The sequence below is a fragment of the Phoca vitulina genome, unplaced genomic scaffold (assembly GCF_004348235.1).
Source record: "Phoca vitulina isolate PV1807 unplaced genomic scaffold, GSC_HSeal_1.0 scaffold69, whole genome shotgun sequence".
Taxonomy (NCBI): Eukaryota; Metazoa; Chordata; class Mammalia; order Carnivora; family Phocidae; genus Phoca; species Phoca vitulina.
In genome coordinates, this window is record NW_022589772.1 from 7,603,955 (window position 1) to 7,630,905 (window position 26,951).

Here is a 26,951-nt window from a genome sequence, read left to right on the forward strand (position 1 = left end):
GATAAATTGAAGGAGAAAGAAAGAGAAGCAGAGCATTAAATTTAACAGAGAGAATGAATCTGAAATGGAATAGGACAGGAAAAAAAGTGATATAAGCAAGAATATGGAAGCACTGCGAGAGAAACTACCAGGACTGATCAGGTTTTACCTGTGTCCTCAACATCAAACTAAGGAATATCCTGGGTGCACACCTGATGAGAATGAAAGATTATAAAGTTGGGGCATGAAAATTCTTGATGGTTAACATGAAGATTCTGGGTCTGGCACAGAGATATATGTATCTTTTAATTACATGTTTTCATTATGTTTTTCTATTATTGAAGAAAAAGCTAGTCTTACCAATACTGCATTATAATTGACTTAGCATAATATTTTTAGTCTCTACTCTGGAGAGGTAAAAGCTGCTATAATCCTATCCAAATAACATAGCCAATAAAGCCAATGTTGACTTTTTCTTCGAATTTTTAATTAAAATACAATAGTTACAATGTGATAAGTTTTATCAATCTATTAAAACATGAATTTCCTAAGCATTGAAAATGAAAATTAATTTGAATTGAAAGTATCTACATTTACATAAAGGACACACTAAATATCAAAATCAGTCTCTTAAGCACCCTTTGCCAAGAATATTTGCCTTCTCTAATATTTTACTAGTAAATAGCTTTGCCCCTATTTTGCTCTGGGCTATATTATGTAAGTAAGGCTGGACTACTCGATATTAAATAAAAGATATTTAGACTGGTTTAAAATTGCTGTCTCTCTACAGCAGTCAGAGGAGAGTCCTTTTTTTAAGGCCTTATTAAATTCTCAAATATAGTTTGAGTTATTAAAAGCCATGTCACATGAAAGTACAAGATGTGTATATCTGAGATACTGCAGATATAGTCAAGAAAGATCAAATGATAATAATTTTTAAAATATGAGTTCCTAAAAAAGGATAAAGTTCTTAATTCTCACTTCTGCTTTATAATGTGACTTAGAGAATGTAATTTCTTTGGTTTTAGTCTTTAAAAAAATAAACCTAAGCATGAATAGAAAAAGTACTATGAGTTCCTTTTGAAAGAATGGAGCACATGAAACAAACTTTTTAAAAAAAATGATTTGATTGCTGTATAATTACCTCTGTGCTAACATCGTGATACTGAGTTGAAGCTGCCCCATACTTGAGTCTGAGTTTTGCCACCAGCTGCTCAAAGTCTTTAACTTCACTGAAGCGAAAAGCTGTTTTTCCTTTGATGCTAATGATGACAGATTTGCTGGAATCATTTGTCTTATCTATAGCTAAGACCTGGGGGGTGAAAACATAAATGAATCCCATTCTCCCTTGTTGCTGACGCTTTCAGGCAAAATATGTTTAGCTTAATCTTTTGTGGCTAAAGCTTTGGTCCATGGTATGACTTATTAAGAAACAGACTTTGGGTACTAGCTGCACCACTGACACAAGTAAACTCAGTGCAAGTTATTTCACTTCTCAAGAAAAAGGTTTAATTAACATGTAGCCTTAAAAAATGACAATATAAATGTAAAAATTCAGGGCTACAATGCTGACAATTTATTTCTAACTTACATAAAAGCTATCAATTATATTCTTTTTGACTGTGTGTATCAAGTATAATAGTCTAAGTCTTGGTATTCATGTCATAAATGTCTGGGCGATCATGCTCCATCTTGAGTCATCCTGAACCTTATCTGGTTTGTAAATTTTCAATTTTTTTCTATTTTCACTTTTAATGAGAGCTATAATGCTCTTATCCTAGTACTCTTATCCTGAAGAATAATACTGAACTTAAAAAATGATTATTGGGGCACCTGGGTGGCTCAGTCGGTTAAGTGTTTGACTCTTGATTTTGGCTCAGGTCATGATCTCGGGGTTGTGAGATCGAGCCCTGCTTGGGATTCTCTCTCTCCCTCTGCCCCTCCTTCCTTGCCCCCCACTTGCTCGTATGTGTTCTCTCTTTCTCTCTCAAAAAAAAATGATTCTTAAAAATTACTAAAAGGGTGGTGCATATAGAGTTTTCAATAATTTACAGAAGTAAATGATATTTTATTCTGTGAATGATAGCATTTTCAAACTAAAATTGATATGTAACCAAATTTGTATTACCTCTCGTAATGGAATGATTACACAACATAGATTGCCATCCTGGCTAGCAAAGCAGATATAGTTTTCTGAGATGCACATTTTTCCATGAGTGTTAAAGTGGCTGAATGGTACCCATAAGAAACATTCATGTACTTCTTTCAAAGTCTCTTCTTTGGGGAGCCTAAAAAAAGCATTGAACTGCTCACTGTGGGCTCGATTTTCCAGACCTCTGTAGAAAAGAAAAAAGAGGGCTCAAATAATGACTTCTAAAGTACACACATGCCCATATTGACTAATCTAAATGTACTCTAAAGCAGAAAGATTAAATATTACATGCTATGTTCTTTAACAAATTATGTAATGGAAGAAACACACGGATTCATAACAAATTCATTTTCTTTGTTCCCTATTCCAATTTTGTTTTATTACTAAATTATAATGCACAGAAGTTAGAGATGATGTAGGACTTTAAACCATCTGTTAAGGAGTGATTTGCTGGAAGATTATTATTATATTATTACATATTCATAATATGCGAATATGGCTAACACCAATATTGGCAAACAATTTTTATATGTAGTTATCAGAAAATCAAGTCACCCAGTTCAAACAAAATAAAAATGAAAAATAAAAAAGAGAAAAATTAAAAATGAAAATTTATGGGATCAAAATTTAGGCAAGAAGAACAGTGCATAAAAGATAATATTAAAATTAAGTGAAACAAACACTTAAATGAACATTTAAAAAAATCCATACTAGAGGCAAAATAAAACAACACTGCTTGCACAGTACTGGGCACAGGATAGGTGTCAAGAAATAAAGATGACTTGTTAACTGATATATAAATATATGAATAAAAAACAATTGCTTAAAATAGTACAATTTTTCTAGAGGCAGTAAACACTTGTGTTAAGCAGCAATGCCATCTGGGGTAGTAAGTAAATTATGCAAGTTCTAACTCAAAGCCAACAAAGTTAAAACCAAATTCATCCTTCCAGCATATACTATTTGAATATGTGGCATTTCATCATGTCTTTCAAAATAATTCTGATGAACAGAAAACCACATTAATTTTACCTCACTTAAATTATAACTTGGTGGGTTATTATTTTAAAAGATGAGGTCTATTTATATAAATGAAAAGATGTCCATGATATATTATTTTAAGGGGGGAAAAAAGCAGACTATGGAATAATATGTAATGTTTAGTCCCAATCATGTTTTTTGCAAATACTTTTTAATTAATGCATTAAAAAGCCTGGAAGGATATACACTGAAACTAACTATTGCTAATGTGCTTCTATACTGTTTAAATTATAGAAGTAATACATATTTGTAAAAACAATAAGCCGAAGCAATAAAGACACTCAATTTTAGAAAAAAGTCATTTGGAGGCTAAGTCTAAATAATCTATTGTTCTTTTTAACTTACTAGAAAAAAGGATTTAGATATCTATGATTTTCAATAGGCTCTCTTAAAAATACACATAGACAAAAATGGATTTCCTATATCATTTAAATACAGACTTGGTAATGAATAACTCATTGATAGATGGCTTTTCTTTTTTTTTAAAAGACCTTATTTATTTGACAGAGAGAGACACAGCGAGAGAGGGAACACAAGCAGGGGGAGTGGGAAAGGGAGAAGCAGGCTTCCCGCCGAGCAGGGAGCCCGATGCGGGGCTCGATCCCAGGACCCTGAGATCATGACCTGAGCTGAAGGCACTCGCTTAACCAACTGAGCCACCCAGGCACCCTTGATAGATGGCTTTTTAGAGGATATTCTAAGGGAAATAAAATGGCTAAAAAGTTTATGTTTATGGTGGCCAATCAAGGAACAAACTACAAAAACAAATGCTCAACTATAATATAACATAAACTGAATTCCTAATCCTTATAGAGTTCTATTTATAAATCATGCACACTGGGACCTATAAAAAATTCACCTTGCTGATCTATTTTCCAGAAAAGCAGACACACTCACAAAGAAGTCCTTATGTATGCAGATTTTAGAAATGGTTAGAAATAGGCAAATGGAACAACCATATCCAGTTAGGGCTATGTAGTAATCACACAACCCTCTAGGTCACTTGCTCTGGTCTATCCATAGGACTGCAGCTTAGGTTCCTCTCACAGTTTCCCATACAGTCTATACCCTCATGCTCCTTGCCAGAAGCTGCATTCACTAGCTATTTCTAGATCCTCTCTTCTTTCCCTCTCCTTTGGCATGCTTATTTCAGTCAACTGTTCTGAGTGTTGAGCAGTATGAAAGGGCTCTGGTCAGTTTCAGCAAACCAAATAGAGAAGCAAACAGCTATCAGAGATAATTCTCATGTAGGCATTAATAATGATTAACATTTATCTAGTGTTTCATATTTTACAAAGTGCTTTCACATGTTATATTGTTCATTCCTCACAAGTGCTCCCTGAGGTAGAAATGATACATGAGGATACTAAGGTCCTGAGAGATAATGACTTGTCCAAGGGTTGTTGTACTCTCCTTATAAAGCCCATGCTCCACTGGCTCCACTAACTTGCCTCTTCATAAAAAATTATGCTGTCTAGGGGCCCCTGGGTGGCTCAGTTGGTTAAGTGGCTGACTCCTGATTTCAGCTGAGCTCATGATCTCAGGGTTGTGAGACTGAGCCCCAAGTCGGGCTCCGGGCTCAGTACGGAGCCTGCTTGTCCCTTTTCCTGCCCCTCCCCCACAAATACATAAATAAAATCTTTAAAAAAATGATGCTGTCTATAAATTATATTTAAAAATAAACACTATATTTTACAATATCATACCTGAAACTGTTTAGACTACTCATAGAGAAATGTAGACTAACCAGGCATATAAAAATCTCTATATTTCTAAAAGCACTCCAGGGCAAATCCTACTGGGATCTCAATAAGTAATTTTCAAACTTAACTTCTATTACTTCTTAGGATTAAACTTAATGGAGGGAATACTATTTGTGAAATGCATATGAATAAACTAAAAAATACCCACACATCAATGATTAATTCCAAAGAAAAATTATCATATAACACAGAACAGTTAACTTTTAATGATAATCAATGTTACTGTTCTTTGGTAAAACAGTATTTTAAAAAGTATTAATTAAGCTTTGAATACCTCTTGGTGATTTGTAGAGGATCATCAAGGATTGGGTCATTAGCAAATGTTTCCTTATCAAAAAGTCTCTTTATAGCATAGTTTGCCAGCTGTTCCATAAGAAGGTATGTTTCATTAATATGCAAAAACATTGAAAAGTAGTGATTCTCCCCTTGGGAACACACATGAATACTCTCTGTTAGTATAACATTTGAAGTCTTTTCAAGTTTTGAGACTGCATCCCAGGATATAATGAGTTTTACTGCAAATAAGAATTATAAGCAGATTTGATTAAATTTCTCAATACTGATTAACGTTTATCAATCAGGTCTTTTAAAACAATAGTTAACCACTTGAAAAATGCTATGAACAACTAAAATACTTTAGACTTCAAGATTAGTTAAAATTTTGAAGCATAACCATGAACATACAATAATTGGTGATTCTAGGAACAGATAAAATTTTAAAGAATTTTTAAAAAATTATTCTGCTTTTATCTTTAAATCTGTTACTTTACATAATTGCATAATCACTGATGTAAAAGCTATATGTGTGCTCTGAACATTACTGTTTGATTCTTCTTTATAAATGCGGGCCATTAGATACTATGGCTACTATGTTTATCCTGTATTTCTAAAACAAGGATTAAAACATGAATTGCAGAGTCCATAGTTTAGAACAAGACAAAGAAAGGAGCTATATGCCAGGTCACCATCATCATTTAATATTCACTCACTTCCCACAATATGCAAGGCATTCTATTTATATTTTCAATGGCTCCTATGTTAAGGATTCTTTCTCTAGATGAAGTGAACTTTTTAATGTACAGTTTAATTACTCTTAATATCAATCCTATTGCTTTATATACAACCTAACAACCCCACAGAGTTGACAGGTCAGTCAGCAAGTTCAAAGTCATGGTAAGTAACAGAAGCCACTTACTTTCTGATCCCAACAAAAAAGAATAGAAGCTCAGAAAGTTGGTGCTAAGATAGAGCCATCCCTGACAAGGAACCCGTCCTTTCCAATAACTGCATGAGTAATATGTCACTAACTTCTCCTGCTCTGGTAAACCAAAACATTTTTCAAATTTCAAAAGGGCTTCTCGAAATTTCTCAGGATCATCTTCTTTTGCAAAAGAATGTTTTCCCTCTTCAGCAATCAATCCCTAAAGGAGACAAAATATTTTTTGACAATTATTACCTACTAATAAAAATACATTTTATATATTTAAACAGTTCACTGAATACAACTGTATATATCTACAAGCTACATATATGTATAAATGTGTGTACATAAATGCTTCTCTTAGGACAGAGGTGAGCAAATTTTCTTTAATTTCGTAATAAGGCTTTTTCTAATGCCTCACAAGGAGCTACCACAAATATAGGTGCTAAATATTTTTGTTTGTTTGTTTTTTTGGGTTTTTTTGGTGCCGAAACCCAGGATTGAAGTTGCTAAATATTTTTTTTGATTGAGTGAAGGATTCATCCAAATTCCAAACTCATGAAATACTGAAATGAAAATATCCCTAAGAGCACTCACAAGGGCACCAAAAACTAATCATTGACTTTATAATTTTCTTTAGCACTGATTCTGACATTCATATGTGTACTTCTGCCAATCCTGAAAGGTGTCAGTAAAACAATGACCTTCCCACATGGCCTTTGATCCTAAAATAAGAGGGTCAAAGATATAGTATTCCATCTACAAAATAAATCCATCACTTACTCTTATCTTTCCTTGTACAAAATTAGTAATATCTTCATTTGAATCAAACACAGATAAGGTCTTCATGATATTTTGTTCCAACCAATCCCAATGTTTGGTTATTTCTTCTCTGTTGGCTCCTGATTAATAATGAAAGAGAATAAAAGACTCAAGGGAAACTCCACAACAAAACTGCTCTTGATATTTACAAGCTTAGTTTAAAAAGAAATAAAATTATATTCGCTCATTTTCAGAAATGATGGTCATAAAAGAATAAAAATATTAATTACACTTACTCTCTACTTCATCTGTATATGTAGGGATAAATACTATTTTTTATTATAAATGAAAGACTAAAATATTTAATGAAAGGGGGAAAAAGTAAATACAACTCATGACAAGAGATATAAAATTCTGAAAACAAGATGCCAGTAACTGGTGCCTACAGCAACCAATATTTTTAAAGAGAATATACAGAGTGCCAGAACATAAATATATAATTTAATCCGTGGTCTTCAAGGAATACAGTCAGTACTGTCCCTATAATCTGTGTGACTGCAAACAGCATGCACATGACAATACTATGCACACTGTATAAATGTGGATTTCAACTGTGGCAACTCTACTTATCTTAGAAGGTGAAGCCTTTGCTCAGTCACCCTTTTCATTAAAAGGCCTTGTTAACCTAAAGAAGTTTCAGCAAAGAGGTTAGAAACCCTGTAGCAAGTAAATCCATGTGACCTGCTGGATCAGTGTTAGGTAGCTTGTTGAGGGTCAAATATTACAGTTAGCTCTGGGTTGCTTTGGCTTGAAGAACTTAAGATCTTTAACATCTTAAAGCCTTTAAGATCTCCCCAGCATTGGGAGTTATAAAAGATCTTTAAGATCTTTACCTTTAAGATACCTTTAAGACCTCCCCAGCATTGTGGATTATAAAAATATCATTCAAAAGACACATCTTGGCTCCTTAGTATGTTTTATGATACATGCAAGTGATATATTAACTGAAATTGCAAAACTGCCTATTTCTTACAATCCAGTTAAAAACTGTATTCATGTTACTAAAGTCACAATACCAAGTGTAATAACTTTCTTTAATGAATCACAAATAAAAGCCATGGGAAAATTTTAAGCCTTTATTTTGGTCCTTTAGGTATAAGGAAGCTTCAAGTTGGTAATTATTGTATTTCTGCATCATGTTAATTTGGGAGAATAAGTTACATAATAATCCCCCCTCTTTAAAGTAGAATGGATATTTTTCCCTAAATAATTTCTTCCAACCAGATTTAGAGTTGAGGCTACAAATGTCTCATAACATCAGCAGGTATAATGTTTTCTTCATTTAGTTTAGATGGCATTCAATTTAAGAGAGCCAAGAGAAAACACTCACCGGCAATGCTAAAGTAAAAGTATAGGGAGATGCAAAAGATAAGCCACATATCTTTAAAAATTCATGGTATGCTGTATGTTCACACATATGAACTATCCAGGAATTCACACGCTTTTTTTTTTTTTTTAAGTGTTATCTCTCTACTTAAGAGAGGGGGAGATGAAAGAAAGAGAAAAAGGCAGTCTTTCAACATTAAAAAGGCCAGAAATCCGGGTTTTTAATTTAGAACATTATAATGGCATCATAAAAGAAGTAAACTGTCATTGTGGGTTTTTTTTTAAATTTTGAGTTGTTTTATCAGGAAGAATATCCTAATTCATTTTCTATCTACAATGTATATATATATATATATATGTGGAGGCATCTGAACTACCTCAGCATGAATGAATATGTAGCATTACCAGTAAGACATCTCTTCTTATTTCAAGGATATAATGCCTTTTGTGAGAAAGTAGGTGTGTAACTAAAAATGTTTCAATTTTTCAGGCTTATACCTTCTTAGGGGACGATCTTTAGTTTTGGGCTTGATTCCCCTAATCCGAGTTATTACAGATGAAGTGTGAGGACTTCTCATCTTCTCAGCAGTTGGGTGAAGCAGATGTAAGTTCAAGAAAGGAATCATATAGCCGTAGTGCTGACCAAAGTTTGCTCAAAATTTGCTGGAACACATGTTTCAGGTCCTTCACACTAATGGATTTTTTAAAAAAATTGTAATAATCTGTAATCCTTCTTCCCTAAACAATTAGATGTCTTGCTATTCTCTCAATGTAGAGTTACACGTTTAACTCCTTTCTAAATCAAAACTAGGGAGTATAAATAAAGTAAATATTCAATTTCTTAGTATCCTTATTTGTTTGGATTATACATTTTTCCCCTATGTGGAAATAATGCAAACATTTATTTTCTATATCAGACAAGAACACAGCTTAGTAATCCAATTCTACTGCAGCATTGTAAAAATCATCCCTTCACCACAGTGTAAGATTTAAATGCATCTGCACAAGGGTGCACACTATATAAAAGGCACACTATATATAAGGTTGCTGCTGCCCTGCCAAGCACTTCCGGTCCCAACCCAGGTCCTACTGCAATACTGGTGGTCCCAATGGTTTTATCCAAATAAATTGTATTTAAAAAATAAAGCATTTAAAAAGACAAGTCAAAATGTCTCAGAAACCGTATCTCCCAACTCAAACTTCATCTATTTAAATGTTATATTTGCCTTCCACTAATAAACCTTTATTTCACTCAAACTGAGCAATAAATCTTCCACATCGAAGTATCTTCCTTGCCCAATTAATCCAAAGGAAAAAAACTGAAATGATTAGTAAAGAAAAATGTAGGGACTAACACACCCTTTTAATATGTTTTTAAATATTTTTAAGGTTTAAAAAGTGTTTAAAGTTTGTAATTCCTAGTAGGAAAACATTATCTGAATGAATACCCTAATGGCAAACCACTATAGAATGGATTATACATTTTATTTTATTTATTTATTTATTTATTTATTAAAGATTTCACCTATCCATTTGACAGAGAGAGACACAGCGAGAGAGGAACACAAGCAGGGGGAGTGGGAGAGGGAGAAGCAGGCCTCCCGCTGAGCAGAGAGCCCAATGTGGGGCTCGATCCCAGGACCCTGGGACCATGACCTGAGCCGAAGGCAGATGCCTAACGAATGAGCCACCCAGGCGCCCCTGGATTATACATTTTAAAAATCGTACTCACCACATGCAATTGACAGGTAAACTTGAGAATCTGGTGTCTGGTGTAGGATGCGAAATGGAGCAACTTTAGCAGTAGAGTCTAAAACTGAATCAAGAGTCCCAACCAGAAGCCCTGTTGTAATAAAGAGAACATTGAAATAAAGATTTTACAAAACATAAAACCAATATCACTTCATCTGAAAAACAACCAATGGATTAATCATTTTTAAAATTTCTAGCCCAAAGTTTCCTTATAAAGATTTTCTTAAAGAAAAAATATATTCAGGGTGAAGAGATTACTGTGCTCCAACATGAGTAGTGCTTGAGAAAATTATCGTTCAATAAAAAATAAGTCAGATTCAATTGTCCAAATCTCACTATATATTTACAGCACTTACATATATCCTTTATAAGGTTGTGTATATAGCAGATAAGAATGTAGATTCTGGTACCAGAGATCTACTAGATTTGAATACTGGTTCTTGCCACTAGTGCCAAATTGAACCAGCTGTACTTATTTTTTCTTCATCTTCATTTGTAAAATAAGGGGGTTAAAATAGAACCTACCACAAAGGGTTGTTATAAAGATGAAATGAGCTATTATTACATATAAAAATTAGAACAATGTTTACCATATAATAAAGCACTCAATGTTAACAAATCTTGGATATTTAAACAAGATAAAACATTGATTAACTAAAATGTATAGGAAGGGGATTTTCTTTTTAACAATTTTTAATTCCTCAATTTGAATTCAAGGCTTTTGATCAATTAGTTCCAATGTAATTATCTGATTATATTTCCTACTCCTCCCTAGAATAAAGTTTGCTGCTTTAACAATCAACTAATTCCTCTGTTAGAGTCTTTGCTAAGCAATTCTCTTTTTACCTATGCATGTTAATGCAAGTCTTCTAGCTCAGTCCGCGAATCCAAATTCTACATTTTCCTCAAGACCCACTCCCCACATAAAATCTTTACTAGCAACCCCAAGTAATAATGCTTTCTCTTTTCCCTGATTACTTTGAACACTTAAAGTCTGTACAATACAACCTAGCATTTTGATTATTAGGCTAGTTATTATAGCTACCTTCTAAACGCTTCATGTATTGTCTCCTTACCTAGAATATTAGCTCTCGGAGGACAATAATCATGTCTTCTACTTCTGGGTTTGTATCCCCCCTAACTTTCAACATGTTGCTGGGCACAACAGGAGCAAAATTTCAATGAGATGACTGAAACATATAAAACTGCCTTCCTTTTCTGGAAGCTTTGATTGGTTGAGTGTTGGTGTTGTTTTATAAGGTATTTTTCTTTAGCATACAGATTTGAGAAAAAATTTAAACCAATTACAAAGTAGGCTTTTGGCTATTTTCCTTTCTTTACTCACTTAAAAGGAGTTAAGACTACAAGCAAGCTTTGAATGAGAATATAGGTAGGTTGGCAGATGTGTGATAGGAAGTTATTATGAGCATTGAGGGAGGTAAATTAGAAGATTAGGCAGTAGAATAGAGATATAAAGAGAAATTTGGCTCAGCTGAAAGGAAAGGGTAAGAGAGTAAATGTAAGAATCAATAAAAAATAAAAACAGGGGTCACAAATGCAGCATTATATAATATCAATTAGCAACCTGACAGAGGGTTTTGATAGTGGAGGTAAAGTATCAAGGAAGATTTTAGCAATGGCAACATGTACAGATTACAGAGAAAAAAAACTGATCTGATATGAAAAAAAAATCTGGTATGAATGGAAGAATTCAATAAATAGAAATAAGAAAATCCAGACAATATTATGAAAGAGGAGGCGCTGGGGAAGAGAGAATGGGAATGAGGAGGAGAGAGGAAGTGATTATATTTCGACTAATAATGATGGAATTCCTGGAGGGTTTGGAGATAAAAGAAAAAAATAATTCTATCACTTCCAGCATGAAAAAGGTACTGTGAGAAATTGGATTTGGCTAAGAGATCAAGGATAAAGAAAAGTAGGAGCTAAACATTGCAGATAGCCTCTTCATAGCAATGTGATTGAAATTATTCAGGAAATGGAAAAAAAGGAGAATGTTCTCAGTTTGAAGACCAGAAAGTGAAAATATTCAGAAGAAAGATAAAAGAGAAGTAAAAGAACCAAAAGAGGTAACTCTCTTCAAGTTGAAAAACAAAATCAAGGGCATGAATGTCTGTGTATATAAATATACATATAACAACTTGACAACATTGTCAAAATAAAGGAATTATAACTTTAAATAAAAGCATTTATTAAACAGCACTGTTTTAGCTGCTAGATTTGCCTTCTAAGAACTTAAATTCTAAAAATTTCAAAAAAGTATTGTCAAATTTATAAGGAAAATCATTTATTTTGCCTTTACCACACTTTATTATTTTTTAAGATTTTATTTATTTATTTTTGCGAGAGAGAGTGTAAGAGAAAGAGAGAGCAGGAGCAGGGGGAGGGTCAGAGGGAGAGGGAGAAGCAGACTCCCCACTGAGCCGGGAGCCCCATTGGGGCTGGATCCCAGGACCCTGAGATCATGACCTCAGCCAAAAGCAGACGCTTCACCCACTGAGGCACCCAGGCGCCCCTGCCTTTACCACATTTTAAATAAAACTAGCTTAAATTCTATTTCCTTATGTACATACATTAGAAAAAGTAATATTAGAACAGGAGAAACAGCAAAATGGTAAAAAAAAAAAAAAAAAAAGTACGGCTCAGCTGAAAAATAATGGTGGGAGAGTGGATGTGTAAGGAGGCAGAAAAGAAAGGAGAGGCCACAGATAATCATTCCTGAGTAACATAATAAAAATTAGTTCTCTGATAGAAAGTTGTGAGACTGGGGATAAAGCAGTCAAAATCACTGACAAGAAAGGCCATTTTTTGCAGCAGCAGCAGCAGAAATGTGTTCACAAGATTATAAGTGCCTTACACTATGTAGAAAGGAAATGGTTCAGTTTTTATAAGTACATTAAATCCGCCAGTTAGTATAAAGCTATACGACAAATAATTTGGAAGCTAGCACTAGAATACATTTCCAGTCACTTGGGGAACTCTTCTAGCTCATTAAGCTATAATCATCATCAAGTCCTTGCAAGTCAATCAGGAATTAATATGTGCCAATGTCTGGGTTGTAAAAGTACAAGAAAACAAGCAGATAACTTTGGGTTGCTTTTCTATGTTCACAGAGGTTTATTATCTGACAGCCTGAACATCCAAGGTCATCAATCAGCCTACACATGGGAATTTCTATAGCTATAGTAAATTGGGAAGAGAATAGACACTGAGAGAATAGCTACATGACAGAACAAGAGATTTAAAATTATAAAGAAGTTCAAATCATCCTTTGAATGTCTATATTGAGTAAGGTACCAAAGCTCTAGATCCTGGTAATGTCTATGGGGTTTTGGTAGCATCCAGCCATACAAATAACACCAAACTTCTTAAGGATATACACCATCACAATACTTTTTATTAAATGGCATAGGAAGATAACAAAAAAGCAAGGTTCTACCATTTTTTTAAAATAGGCTATTTGCAGGTAATGATTATTGCTCATGAACCAATTCTTTTTTGCTGGATAGAGATAAAGCTGAAAAATTGAGCTGAAAAATATCCTAACAGGTCATGTAGTCCAACCTCTAGCATATTCACTCTATAGTATTTCTGATAAAAAGCCTGGCTTATTCCTTTATATTCCTATATATTCCTACTTTTCCCAAGGTAGACTATTGCTTCGGTGGGACTTTCTAATAATTGGAAAGTCCTTGAACACTACATCAAAAACTTATGATGTACTATATGCTGGCTAACTAAACACAATAAAAAAATTGGAAAGTCCTTTCTAAAATATGAAAGGATTTATATATCCAAATGTTATAGTCAAGGCTAGCTTCAAGGGCTTGTGACCTGTCCAAAGGGCCCCATGCTCAGAAAGGCCCCTGCTTAGTTTAATTCTCTGCTGTCACTGTCTTGAAATTTCTTAATTTTTGAACAAAGAGCTCTGAATTTTCATTTTGCACTGGGCCCCACAAATAAGGTAGGTGATCCTAGTTATAGTGGTTATCCCTGGGCAGCAGGATGACGGGTGATCACTATTTTTTTTAATGCTTATACGTATTTTTGGAAACTTTTACAATGAACATTTTTTACCTTTTTAAGATAAAAAATAAACCTACTTCTTACACACTTTTAAAAAAAGAAAAAGGTCTTTCTCAGAATAAATAAAATACTATTTCCTTGTAGCATTTGGGACCATGCAAAACATATTCTCTATTCAACACAATGGGTCTTCAAATATTATGATTATCTTATAATTATCTTGTCTCCCCTTGCTTATTCTTCTCTTCTCCTAGCTTAAAATACTCCTAGTTCTTTCAATTGTTTGTTGTATGAGATTGTCTGTTATACGAGATTTTTCTTCTACCATTCTCTTAACATACCTATTTGTCAAAGTCTCTTATAAAATGTGCCATTCAAACCTGAATGCCAGATATGGTCTGAATAAATGCAGGTTTTTTATATTGTGGGCTCCAAGGTTATATTAATGCAGTCTAAGATCATACTAGCTTTTTAAGCCACTACATCATATTATATTAAACTTGTGATTGACTAATCTACTTTGATCTATTTCACAAGTACAAGCACCAACCTACGTATTCTCTGTCCTGTACAGCTGATTAAAACAACAACAAAAACCCCCTAAATGCAGTTTACATTTATCCATGTTAAATTTTATTCCACTGATGTCAACTGAGCATTCTAACTTGTCCAGATCTTTCTGAATCTTGATTTTATTTTCTATGACAGTGGTTCTCAACTGAAACTTCAAATTTGAATCATTTCGAGTTTTTGAAACTACTAAAGCCCAGAGATTCTAATTTATCTGGGATATGGCCTGGGTATTCTATTTTTTCCCTTAACTTTGTATTATAAAATTTTTCAAATGTAAAAAAAAAAAAATAGAGAAAATAATATATTGACACTTCTATGTGACCATCACCTAACTTCAATAATTATGAACATTTCATCAATCTTCTGTCATCCATCCCTCCTAGAGTCATTTACTTTGTTTTAAAAGGTTCTCAGTTGAACATAATATGCAGCCAGTGTTGAGATACCTGATCTATGGTGTTAATCGTCCCTTTCAATTTTTAGACACTTGCAAATTTGATAAAATTTTTATTCTTTTAAATTATTTAAAATTTTTTAATTTATGTTTTGTTATGTTCAGTTAACCAACATATAGTACATCATTAGTTTTTGATGTAGTGCTCAACAATTCATTAGTTGCGTATAAAATTTTTTAAAAGATTTATTTTCGAGAGAGAGAGAGAGAGAGAGAGAGCGAGCGAGCAAGCCGGGGGAGGGGCAGAGGGAGAGAGAATCCTGAAGCCGACTCCCCGCTAAGCATGGAGCGGGACATGGGGGCTCGATCTCAGGACCCCAATATCATGACCTGAGCTGAAATCAAGAGCCGGCCACTGGACCAAATGAGCCACCCAGGAGCCCCAAACATTTCTTTTTTGTATTAGGTCAATAATAATGACAAACAGGTAGGACCCCAAGGGCTGAGTGTTGGAGAGGCTGTTAAAACAGCCACAACTGGGCGCCTGGGTGGCTCAGCTGGTTAAGCGACTGCCTTCGGCTCAGGTCATGGTCCTGGAGTCCCTGGATCGAGTCCCGATCGGGCTCCCTGCTCGGCAGGGAGTCTGCTTCTCCCTCTGACCCTAACCCCTCTCATGTGCTCTCTCTCATTCTCTCTCTCTCAAATAAAGAAATAAAATCTTTAAATAAAAAAAAAAAAAAAAAAAAACAGCCACAGCTTAGGGCGCCTGGGTGGCTCAGTTGGTTAAGCGACTGCCTTCGGCTCAGGTCATGATCCTGGAGTCCCTGGATCGAGTCCCGCATCGGGCTCCCTGATGGCGAGGAGCCTGCTTCTCCCTCTAACCCTCCCCCCTCTCATGTACTCTCTCTCATTCTCGCTCTCTCAAATAAATAAATAAATCTTTAAAAAAAAAAAAAAACAGCCACAGCTTGAAGATGGTACTCATTATCAATATACTAATTTTGCACACTTTAGTTTGACAAGTGTCTCTTTCTGCTTGTAAACTAGATTGAGGGCACTGTGTAAGGCAACACTGCTCTAGCTGCAGAGGAGTCATTTAAATGAACTTCTTAATTACAAATAAGATTTATTTCCATCTAAGTAAAATGTTTGATTATAAATTTTGGCCATAGAAATGACTGCTAGAACTTTATAGTGGATTCTGTAACTTGTCATAAATTGTCATGTTTACAAAGTCAAAAAAGTACACCTTTACTGAATTTTTTATAATCTCAACTTCATTAAATGTTAATGAACAAACTAATTAGTAAACTGCCAACACACTTAGTAGAAAATACATTCAAATAGGAGAAAGTAGTGTTCTCAGAGGTTGTGGGTATTCTTGATTCTATTGCTTTTGCTACCAGATCTAAGCCCTTAAAACAGGACTGTGAATGCTTATTTTAGAATAATCCAATAGCCACAGTTGGCATTTTGAAAGCTGCCAACTTCACACTAAGAGCTTTGGAAAACAGTTAATAAAAATAACTCTTCTTTGTCCTGTTTTTCCTCTCCCTGCATTCTTTTAAAGACATTTACTTGAAAACTAGATATACAAATGATACAGCAGTTTAAAAACACTATTTAGAAGACCTAAAGCTGACCATAATCTTCATTAGTATAAAACGAGAGGACAACTAATACAATGATAAAAAATCAACAAATGTGATTGTTTTAAAACTTCACTTCTTTATACTGGAGTAAGGGAGAAAAAAAACCCAAGACCATCTGGACTGGAGTTGAAAGAACAGTGGAGACAAAAAACACAAGGTTTAATTCTCAAGTACCTTTAATTCTCTATCAGGTTTTCCTATTCTATAGATGAGGGCATTCCTTTTCAACAACCTTTTCTAGTTGCTAAGGGCATTATATCTTGAGTCTCATATTTCCAACCACAAAGAAATGAATCTGGAATATTTGCTGTGTCCCCAATGACTGCCATCTTTTGATTTTATACTATCATATTATTTGTCCTGCTTAGAATGTCCTCCTCATTTCTATCAAACCACATCCCAGATATTATTAGTTTTCATATTTGGCCGATTTAATTCAAAAACAATACAAACTGCTTTTTGACAAGATGCTCCTCAGATGTCACATTGGAATTCTGCCACCAGAATACCACCTATTGTTATTAATCACTGCTTTTAGGAATCTTTGTATCATTTAACAGGACATCTGATAAGCATACTTCACACCAGAACTGGCCTTGGAAAATTGTTTGGGGGTTTCAAATACCCCTCATTCATGACTGTAAATCACCAAAATCAGGGAGATATCATTACTGACTACCCCAGTAATTATATATTTGCTTGCTTACTTGTTTATTATGTCTGTCCCACTAAATTATGAACTCTGTAAGGGTAGGAACTATTTCTGTTTTATTCACTACTGTATACCCAATACCCAGGACAGAAACTAGCTACTACCCCATTTCTCTGTTCCTCTTCATAGCAAAATTCCTAGGAAGAATTATATATATTCACTCTGCCTCCAAATATCCGCTTGGCTTCATATGCTCTAGTCCCTCTGGTCTCTGCTCATATGTCAGCTTAAAGAGGCCTTCCTAGACCAAATTTATCTAAAATACCAACCTCCTCCCCTATCACTATACCTTACTTTGTATTTCTTCATATGGCTTATCGCCACCAGCCATGTAGTACTTGTTTATTTGCCTCCCTCAACTAGAATGTTAGCCCATGAGAATAAGGATTTAGTTTTGCTCACTTGCTGTTATCTCCAGCACCTAAAACAGTGCTTGGTTTTTAGAAAGCACTTGGTAAGTATCTGTTAAATGAATGTATCCTCTAAAACCACATACAGAATTTATTCTTATCTTTTGTGCTTATATAGCAGCAGCAAAAGGTGGAAAATTGGGCAGATTTTCTAACATAAAGGTAATATAAAATACATGTCATAGCTGTACTCCAACAGGGTAAACATTATAGAGCCATTTATTTTATTATTAGTTTTTAGCTTACTTTACATCCATAGTCCACGAGAAGCATGGGTTTTCACCAGCTGAATCATTTCTACTTCAAGTATCATGTTTTGAAAAATATAACTAATGTGACTAAAGTTGTATGTATTCTTCAATATCACTCAGTAAGACAAGTGATGCTTTTATCTGTAGAAGAGATGCTTTTATCTGTAGAAGTGCTGTTGGGGAACTCCCAGGTTTTGGGCAATCATAGATCAAAATGAAATGCTGCTGTGGTATTTTATTCAAATACTTGTATATTATTCTGGTTATAAATCATAAATGCATAATCACAATCATACCAAAATTACTGAATAACTATCAGTGTTTTACTTTTGTAGTGGAATCATTGCAGATTGGACATATTCAATGTTACTACTCCAAATCAATTTCTGTATACAACGTGGGAAAAGTAATTACTATGGAAAATGGTATAAATATAGATGCTCCTTAGGCCCTACAGAAAATGGCACTCCATTACTAGATAAATGAATATCAGATGTTTATATAGCTGCTCACAAGTTTTAAAACTCATTTGACTCTCAGAACAATGTCATGAGGTAGGGAAGACAGGTTTTGTTTCCATTTTATAGATGAGGAAACAATGCCTTTATAAAACAATTACAGCTGAATAGAGACATAAAAATATTAAAAAATCAGGGCAGACAAAGGTAGTAGGGTTAATGAGGCAAGCGCAATCAATGAACTCAGGGGTGTATTGATGTATTTATGGATGTTGGCTTGTAGCTGACTTATTAAAAAGAGAATTCCATAGGGTAACCCCCGGGAGGGGAAATTATACTGTGCTCTGTTCCTTCCCTGGAACATTTTGATCCATGTGAAATCAAGTAAAAAGTTCCTTTTAAAGATCTCTTTGAATGAGAAAGGTCAGCTTTATAAGAGGTTTGGAAAAATGAAAGTTGGTCAATATCATCAGTTTTTTTTATTTAGTCTTTTTTTTATTAGAATGAAATCCACTTGATAGCAAATATTAGTTTCCTACTTACATTATAAATTTCCAATATCTTAGCCAAAAAACCCCTCTCTATACAATCCACATCATTATTATTATTTTAACTTAACTCTTGAGGATTGAAGACTCATGATCCTAAGGTGAAGTGGAGTAGTGGTTTCCTGTACGCTTAAGGAAAGAAAGACCCCAGCAACAAGCAAGGGAGGGGAAAGGAAGAGAGAACAGTGTTATCAACAGGTATCTAAAAAAACTCCTGAGGCTTATAGGTATGCAGTCAATAATCCTTCCACTACTACCAAGAAAAAGTGGTGACAATGATCATCTTTCAAGTCATTAGACCACCAATAAAGCTGTCCTTTCTCATTCAAAACAACATAGATGGATCTAGAGGGTATGTTAAGTGAAGCAAGTCAGATAAAGACAAATACCATATAATTTCACTCATACGTGGAATTTAAGAAACAAAACAAATGAATAAATTAACAAAGAGATGAACAAAAAACAGACTCTTAAATATACAGAATTGGTGACTGCCGGAGGGGAGGTGGATGGGGGATGTGTGAAACAGATAAAGGGATTAAGAGTACACTTATTGTGATGAGCACTGAGTAATGTATAGAATTGTTGAATCACTATACTGTACACCTAAAACTAATATAACACTGTATGTTAATTATACTGGAATTAGATAATTATTTTAAAAAGATCTTTATTTTTTTTACTTTATTTTATTTTTTGTAGTTTCAAGTTTTTATTTAAATTTCAGCTAGTTAAGGTACAGTGCAATATTAGTTTCAGGTGTAGAATTCAGTGATTCATTACTTACATACAACACCCAGTGCTTATCACAACAAGTGCCCTCCTTAATACCCATCACCCATTTAACCCACACCCCTGCTCACCTCCCCTCCAGCAACCCTTAGTTAGTTCTCTATAGTTAAGTGTCTGTTTCTTGTGTTTGCCTCTCTCTTTTTTTTCCCTATGTTCATCTGTTTTGTTTCTTAAATTCCACGTATGAGTGAAATCATATGGTATTTGTCTTTCTCGGACTGACTTATTTTGCTTAGCGTAATACTCTCTAGCTCCATCCACATCACTGCAATGGCAAAATTTCATTCTTTTTATGGCTGAGTCATATTCCATTTTACACACACACACACACGTCACAACTTCTTCATCCATTCATCAGCTGATGGTGGACACTTGGGCTCTTTCCATTATTTGGCTACTGTTGATAATGCTGCTATAGACATCAGGGTGCATGTGCCCCTCTGAATCAGTATTTTTGTATCCTTTGGGTAAATACCTAGTAGTGCACTGCTGGATATTAGGGTAGTTTTAACTTTTTGAGGAACCTCCATACTGTTTTCCAGAGCGGCTGCACCAGTCTGCATTCCCATCAACAGCACAAACGGGTTCCCCTTTCTCCACATCATCGACAATATCTGTTGCTTCCTATGTTGTTAATTTTAGCCATCTTTAAAGTACACTTGAAAAAAAAATAATAAAGTACACTTGACCCTTGAATAACATGGGCTTGAACTGTGCAGGTCCACTTATACGTGGATTTTTTCCCACACATACAGTGCAGTAATATAAATGTATTTATTCTTTCTTATGATTTCTTTAATAACACTCTCTTTTCTCTAGTTTACTTTATTGTAAGAATACAGTATATAATACACAAAATACGTGCTAATTGACTCTTTATGTTATTGGTAAGGCTTCCCTCAATGGTAGGGTGTGAGTAGTTAAATTTTGGAAGAGTCAAAATTTATATGTGGATTTGTGACTGCACATGGCAGGGTGGGGATGGTGGGGACTGGTATGCCTAATCTCCACATTGTTCAAGGGTCAACTGTAATTTTTTACTTGATTTCACATGGATCAAAATGTTCCAAGGAGGGAGTAAAAGAGGGAAGCACACAGTGTGATTTGTCCTCCCGAGGTTTGTCCTATGGGATTTTCTCTTCAATAAGTCAAAATGATATTTATTAATTTACAGTGTGTGTAGGGGGGGGGATTTGATATTTCCTTATCTAAAATGTAATGTCATGGCCACTGGTACTCCAGTCCCAATAGTAAGGTACCTGGGAAGCCAAAAATTTTATCAGATAGTTCCTTTGTGAACATGGAATGCAGGCATATTTTGCTAAGAAAAAAATGAGAACATTTTCAGAGTTGGGTTCCTTGAGTTGGGAGCGGGGAAAAAAGAGAGAAAGCCTTATATTTTTGAGGGATGGTCATTAAGAAATTCTTTAAAAGGCTACTTTATTGTTTATTATGTATGTGTATAATTATGACGAATCATTTACATGGTGATTTGTTAAGTTTATATAAATATCATAAAACATTCTGAAATGGAAAGCTCATTTAAAACGTTACTATGTTCTAGTTTTTACATATGATTTAATTTCAAAATAATGGTGCCAAGATGAAAGAGGAGATAAGAAAACAGAATGTCTAAAACTTCTCCATTTTAATAAATTTTACTTTTTAGTCTTGTTCTACAACCCCCAAAGAAGGTCTACTGAGGGAGATTGTCAATCTAACACACAAGAACCTGCTTACACTTTTCAGATATGGAATATTCAAGAATAAAATAGTCTCAACAAATAATCTAATTAAAGCTTCCTCATTGATAGTCAGGTCTTCCTAAGTCCCAAACACCAGAATGTAGCCCCATAATTCCACTCATTTAGTAGCTCCAATCTACCAAGCAGAGCAAATTGTTGATTTGTGCTTAATAAGCCAAATATGCATAAATTATTTTCAATTACATAAAGCCAGGTGCTAAATTTAGATGCCACAGGAAAGTCATTACCTTTATCAGCCAGGATGATCATGTAAGGTAATGCAAAAATCCAGAAGGGTGAATTACTTCTCTAAATGAAAGAAAATTACTTTATCTATAAACTAACCTTTATGTATAACAAAAATATCCACAAGATATCTTACCCTGCTGTGAACCAGGACAATTAAGTAAGATAAATTAGGCAAATGATAGGTAATCTACAAGATATCCCTTAGATGTGTTTCAGAAATTTAGAAAAGGACCTCGGAATTCTAACTTACAAATTAGTCTCCTGTTATAACCGCCCTAGGGTTCTCTGTTGCCCCAATTCCATTATTAGAAAAAAAATAGAGTCAACTAACTTCAAGTCCACAGCTCAAGTCATTACATTGCTGGTGGTTATTGCCAATTATCACATGGCAAAGGAATAAAATCTTAAAGAAAGTAGAACTATTAACATTTCTAGGAGGTTATTATCTCTTCTTCATTAAACAAAATGTATAAAGGAATCATTTAAAGGGGTAGCACATAACATTGGATTTCAGCAAACAAAATGGACAAAGGCAAGCTTATGCTGGCACCCAAACTCCTGTGAGAGCTAATCCAAATGTGGATTTGCAGTAAAGCATAGCAAAGCTCTTGGCTTCACAAATTTAAGTCAGAATACAGTAACTGAGCAGTTATGAAACTCAGCACACACTTTTCCTCTGGACCAAAAAGAACCAAACAAAGCTTAAAAACACCTCTGCTCCTTTCTGACCCATTTTGCTTAATTTACATGTAATATAGTGGCAGCACTCATGTGGAAATTTCAAGCATTTTGAACATACCACAGGTAAAACGATCATGCAGACAGACACAATGACCACAATATGGGGTTATGGCTATTCTCAACATACATGTATGATAGAAATCTTGGTTTATTTCTGCAGACAAATCTCTTATTCTACAGATACGCGTTTGAAGAGTACATGGGAGTGGGTGGAATAGAGAAACTGGTGCAATTGGTCCATGTTTTAAGAAAATATGTCAAATGAAAAACTAAAAACAAAACAAGGAATGATTATTTAAAGGAAATTTGCAAGAAGTGAAAAACTATTTTATACTACATTACACTGATCTGATTCTCAAGAATCTGATTTACCTATTATTTTCCAGGAACACAGTTGTACAAAGTGAAATATACTTCTTTGGTAATGTGGACAAGAGCACCATAAAAATTCTGGTCAAATAAAATGGGGAACCAAAATATTATGCTGTAACACAGGGCTATAAGATCTACTTTAAATATACTCTGACCTGTTCTCCATGGACTAAAGAGGGTAAATTATGTCACTTGGTATTTATCAAGACTGATTCTCAAATGTTAATCTGGAAAATATATACATCTATTAAATGGAAAGGCTCCTCTGTAAAATAACACTTGTAATTTTTAAAAATCAGAAAATGACAAAATGTGAAGTTTAATGAGGCAATTTTTGTTGCCATATTTTCAAGAGGACCTTTTCAGAAGCTGGATGAGATGAAGAGGTCTTGCAAAATTAAAAAAAAAAAAAGTCCTGCAGAACCTCAGAATTATCTCCACCCTGGGGGGGGGGGCCTTGAAAAAAAGGAAAGAACACACATTTATCAGCAACTTAACAACATACATTGATTTGGCACCTATTACCTTTCAGTTTATCCTCTCAACTCTGTGAGGTAGATACCATTTCACAGAAGAGGAAAAGCCATGCCATCTCCTCCATGAATCTTTACACAACCTTTCAGTTATTTGGTTCTAATTCTAATTTGCCTGATTTACTAGTTACTGGTTATAATTATAATTTGCCTGGTTTACTGGTTACTTCCCCCCAACCCCATCCTCTCCCCGCTTATCCAGGTTATGAGCAATTAATTCAAAGGCGGGGAAGTGAATCTTAATTGTCTTTGTACACTAGCATTCCATGTGGCACACAGCAGGCGTTTATGGTTGAATAAGTTAAAGAATTTGTCGAATGCCATTCAACAAGAGATGAGGGTAGGACTAAAACGCAGGTTTTTGTACTCTTCCCTCTTCCCGCTACATCACGCTGCCTAAATGAAGTCTGTCTGGCCCACCACTTCAAGGCCACCATACCAAACTGCAAACTGTCACGAAAAAGAGCCCTGCGTTCCCCAGTGCCCAAAAGTTTGAATGCCCCCACCCCAGACGGGAGGTCTCAAAATTCTCCGGAGGCTTTCAACACTTGACCAAGGAACAGTTCTGGATTTGCAAATCAAATCACTGAAGGCAGGATGGATTAGGCGGCCAGAGTTAAACTTCATTTGTTTCACGGGTTTGCTAACAATCATGGCTTTGAAAGGGCAGCGCCAAACCCTCGAGAGGGAAACGAACTACGACGGTTACTCTGAAATAAGATCCCAAGGACTGAAAACGGGGTGACAAAGTAAAAGATGCTAAATTGGGAGAGGTCAGCAATTCTGAGACCTATCCCTCGCCCTCCCCCCACTCCGACCCGCTCCCCCCACCCCGCTTCCTCATCTCTCATTTGAAGCCCATCCCTCAGGATGTGACTGGGGCTCCTCCCTTTCTCCTCACCATCCTCCCCGCCCACCCACCCACCCACACACACACACACACACACACACCCCGCACTCCCCAGGATGGTGATTATCGATAGGGGATTTTGTGAAAAAAGTTAAGTCCACAACTGCGAACTAGCCCCTGTCACCAGCCTCAAAGCTACCTGTCGAGGACTAACACTCGTCATCAGCCCCCGCCCCCGTGGGAAGGGACCGGGCAGGTACTTTGCCTAGGAACCCCTCCTCTGCCTGATTGTTCCTCCGCCTCAGAAAGGACCCATCCGACCTTTCCTCCTCCCACCCAAAGAGCAGCTGCTCGCCCGGTGAGGCATTCTCGGGACTCAGGGAGGCCAACGGAAATGTGGTGGCGGGGGAAGAACCCCAGCCCCTCCGCCGGGGGTTTAGAATCGAGCGGCGGGTGGCGACGAGTAACTGTTTACCCTCACCGCCTTTTAAGCGGCAGCGAGCACGGCCCCGAGATGGGTGCGGGTGGCCGCAGCTTACCTGTAAGACCCCCTCCGCCTTCCTCACCGTAGCCCCGACGCCGCTGCAGCACGAAGTAGTCGTTGGACCTTTCCATCAGCCACAGCTTCAGCGCATTTTTCAGGAGCACTTCCTCAGGCTTCAGCCACATCGCGAACTTTGTGCCGCCCGGCAGCAGCGACCCAGATGCCCTCCTCACCTCCCCCTCCACCCGTCTATTTCCCTCTACTTCTCCTCCCACCAAATCTTCCTCAGGCAGCAGCGGCTTGGGTTCAGGTTTTCCACACTTCCCCCAACCCTCCCTTCTCTCCCACGTAGGCAGCGAGATTGCCAATTCCCTCCTACAGCTCTACCGCCCGACTGGGAAATAGTCCCGCTTCTTTGCCTCCTGGGAGTTGTAGTTTCCTACTCGCTTTTCTGTGCTCAAACAACAGGAGCTGGGACTACAATTTCCACAATGCACTGGGATGAGAACCGGGTGGGGGTGCTTTCAAAGCGCGTCCCGCCACCACTTAAGTGTATTTTGCCTATTTAAAGTTTAAAGCGGTTTTTTGTTCAAATAAGTGAGCCCCAGGTATAAATGTATTGTTTCTTCTCATCCGTTTACAGCCGACGGCGGTAAACTGTAGAAAACAAAGTTTCTGGAATTTTGGAGTAACGAACGGCCCATTCTGGGAAGCGGCAGTAGCAGCACTGACATTTAATGAGGTCTTAACTTTGTACTAAAGCGATTTCATATACATTATCTCACGTAATTCTCACAGAGGTCTTGCGAAGTGGATATTATTTCCCACTTTGCACATAAACAAGAGCACAGACAGGTGAGGTGACTTACCCTTTGCACATAAATAAACAAGAGCACAGACGGGTGAGGTGACTTACCCAAGGTCACGCGGTAAGTGGCGTCTGATACAATTCCTTGTCTAATTCAAAATCTTCTTAGATTAAGTTTCTTTCTGCCCATACAGGAAGACTATAAAATCTCCAGGAGCCACAGGATTTTCTTCACGCCATGGGCGCCTCCCTCCCGCCACTGCCACCCAATCTGTTTATTTAACTATTGCAATCAGCCACAGAAAATGTCTTCTCCGACTTTCCTTTTCAGGATCTAAACAATTTATGAGCATTTTTTCCCTTTTATTAACCCCTTTAAGGAAAAAAAATCCCTTTCAGGGTGGTCTTCACCTCTTTGTACCCTTGGCATCTGCTTAAACACTAAGGTGAATGAGGTCAGTGATTTGTATGACCTCGCAGTGAGGACTTATTTGAGGGATGTTTTTATTTATTTCGATAACTGAGACTGCCAGAATTAAAGAGTGCACTGAACGCAAAAACGGTTTTGTTCAAGAAGACAGAGTTGGGGGGCAATGTACAAAAAAAAAAAAGGAGCTCTTGGTATGTTCTTTTGAGAATAAAGCCTCAGGCCATTTCGCTAAAAAAAAAAAAAAAAATGGGGTGGGGCACAACCAGGAGCCAAAGACCTGTGCCTTGGAGGGGTGTCTCTGGCTTACACCTCACAAGATGTGGGCCAGCTCAAGGGAGGCAGGCGTGTGCTACAAGCAGAGATTTTTTTTCTTGGGGATGAGAAAAGGGTCAATTTGGGATTCTCTACTGCGAAAAGGTGGTAAATAGTCCCAAGGCAGCTTTCTGGAGAAGATGGGAAGAGGCAATCTTCCCAGAGCCCAAACTGCAATGTATCTTTGGGAAAAGCCATCCCAATTTGGATGTATACTAAGGAAGCAAATTTCTCATGTTCCTGGTAAAAGATTGGTAAATGTAGCAGAGAGATGTAAGGTGCCCCTTTTACCTTTCCTTCTCCTTTTAATTTTTTTCCTCATCAAACCACATTCTTTTGCAATATCCTTAATGGTTACAACTGTGACAAGGGCTGTCCAGAACTGGATAGTTCCTCTGTATAATATTGATTTAATCTTTATTAATAAACTTGCACATTTTTACATCCTTACTTTATCGATGAACAGGAGTCTCAGAAGTTAAATAACTTGCCTAAGATCACATAGCTAAATAAGTAGCAGAGTTGGGGTTTGAACCTAGATCTGTCTGACTACAAAA

The 26,951-nt window shown here is 36.1% G+C and overlaps 1 protein-coding gene across 2 annotated transcripts in view; it reads right to left on the bottom strand.

Annotated features, from left to right (window-relative positions):
• The window catches only part of TBC1D8B (TBC1 domain family member 8B), a 54,624-nt gene extending 29,400 nt beyond the window's left edge, over positions 1–25,224 (bottom strand). For both annotated transcript variants that reach the window (XM_032392824.1, XM_032392825.1), the window contains exons 1-7: positions 24,900–25,224; positions 10,017–10,127; positions 6,920–7,038; positions 6,131–6,356; positions 5,210–5,450; positions 2,108–2,315; positions 1,124–1,291 (exon numbers count right to left, since the gene is read on the bottom strand). In XM_032392824.1, the coding sequence (XP_032248715.1) occupies positions 1,124–1,291; positions 2,108–2,315; positions 5,210–5,450; positions 6,131–6,356; positions 6,920–7,038; positions 10,017–10,127; positions 24,900–25,029 (1,203 nt within the window). In that variant the 5' untranslated portion in view covers positions 25,030–25,224. The remainder of the gene's footprint in view (positions 1–1,123; positions 1,292–2,107; positions 2,316–5,209; positions 5,451–6,130; positions 6,357–6,919; positions 7,039–10,016; positions 10,128–24,899) is intronic.
• Between the last annotated feature and the right edge of the window lie 1,727 nt (positions 25,225–26,951).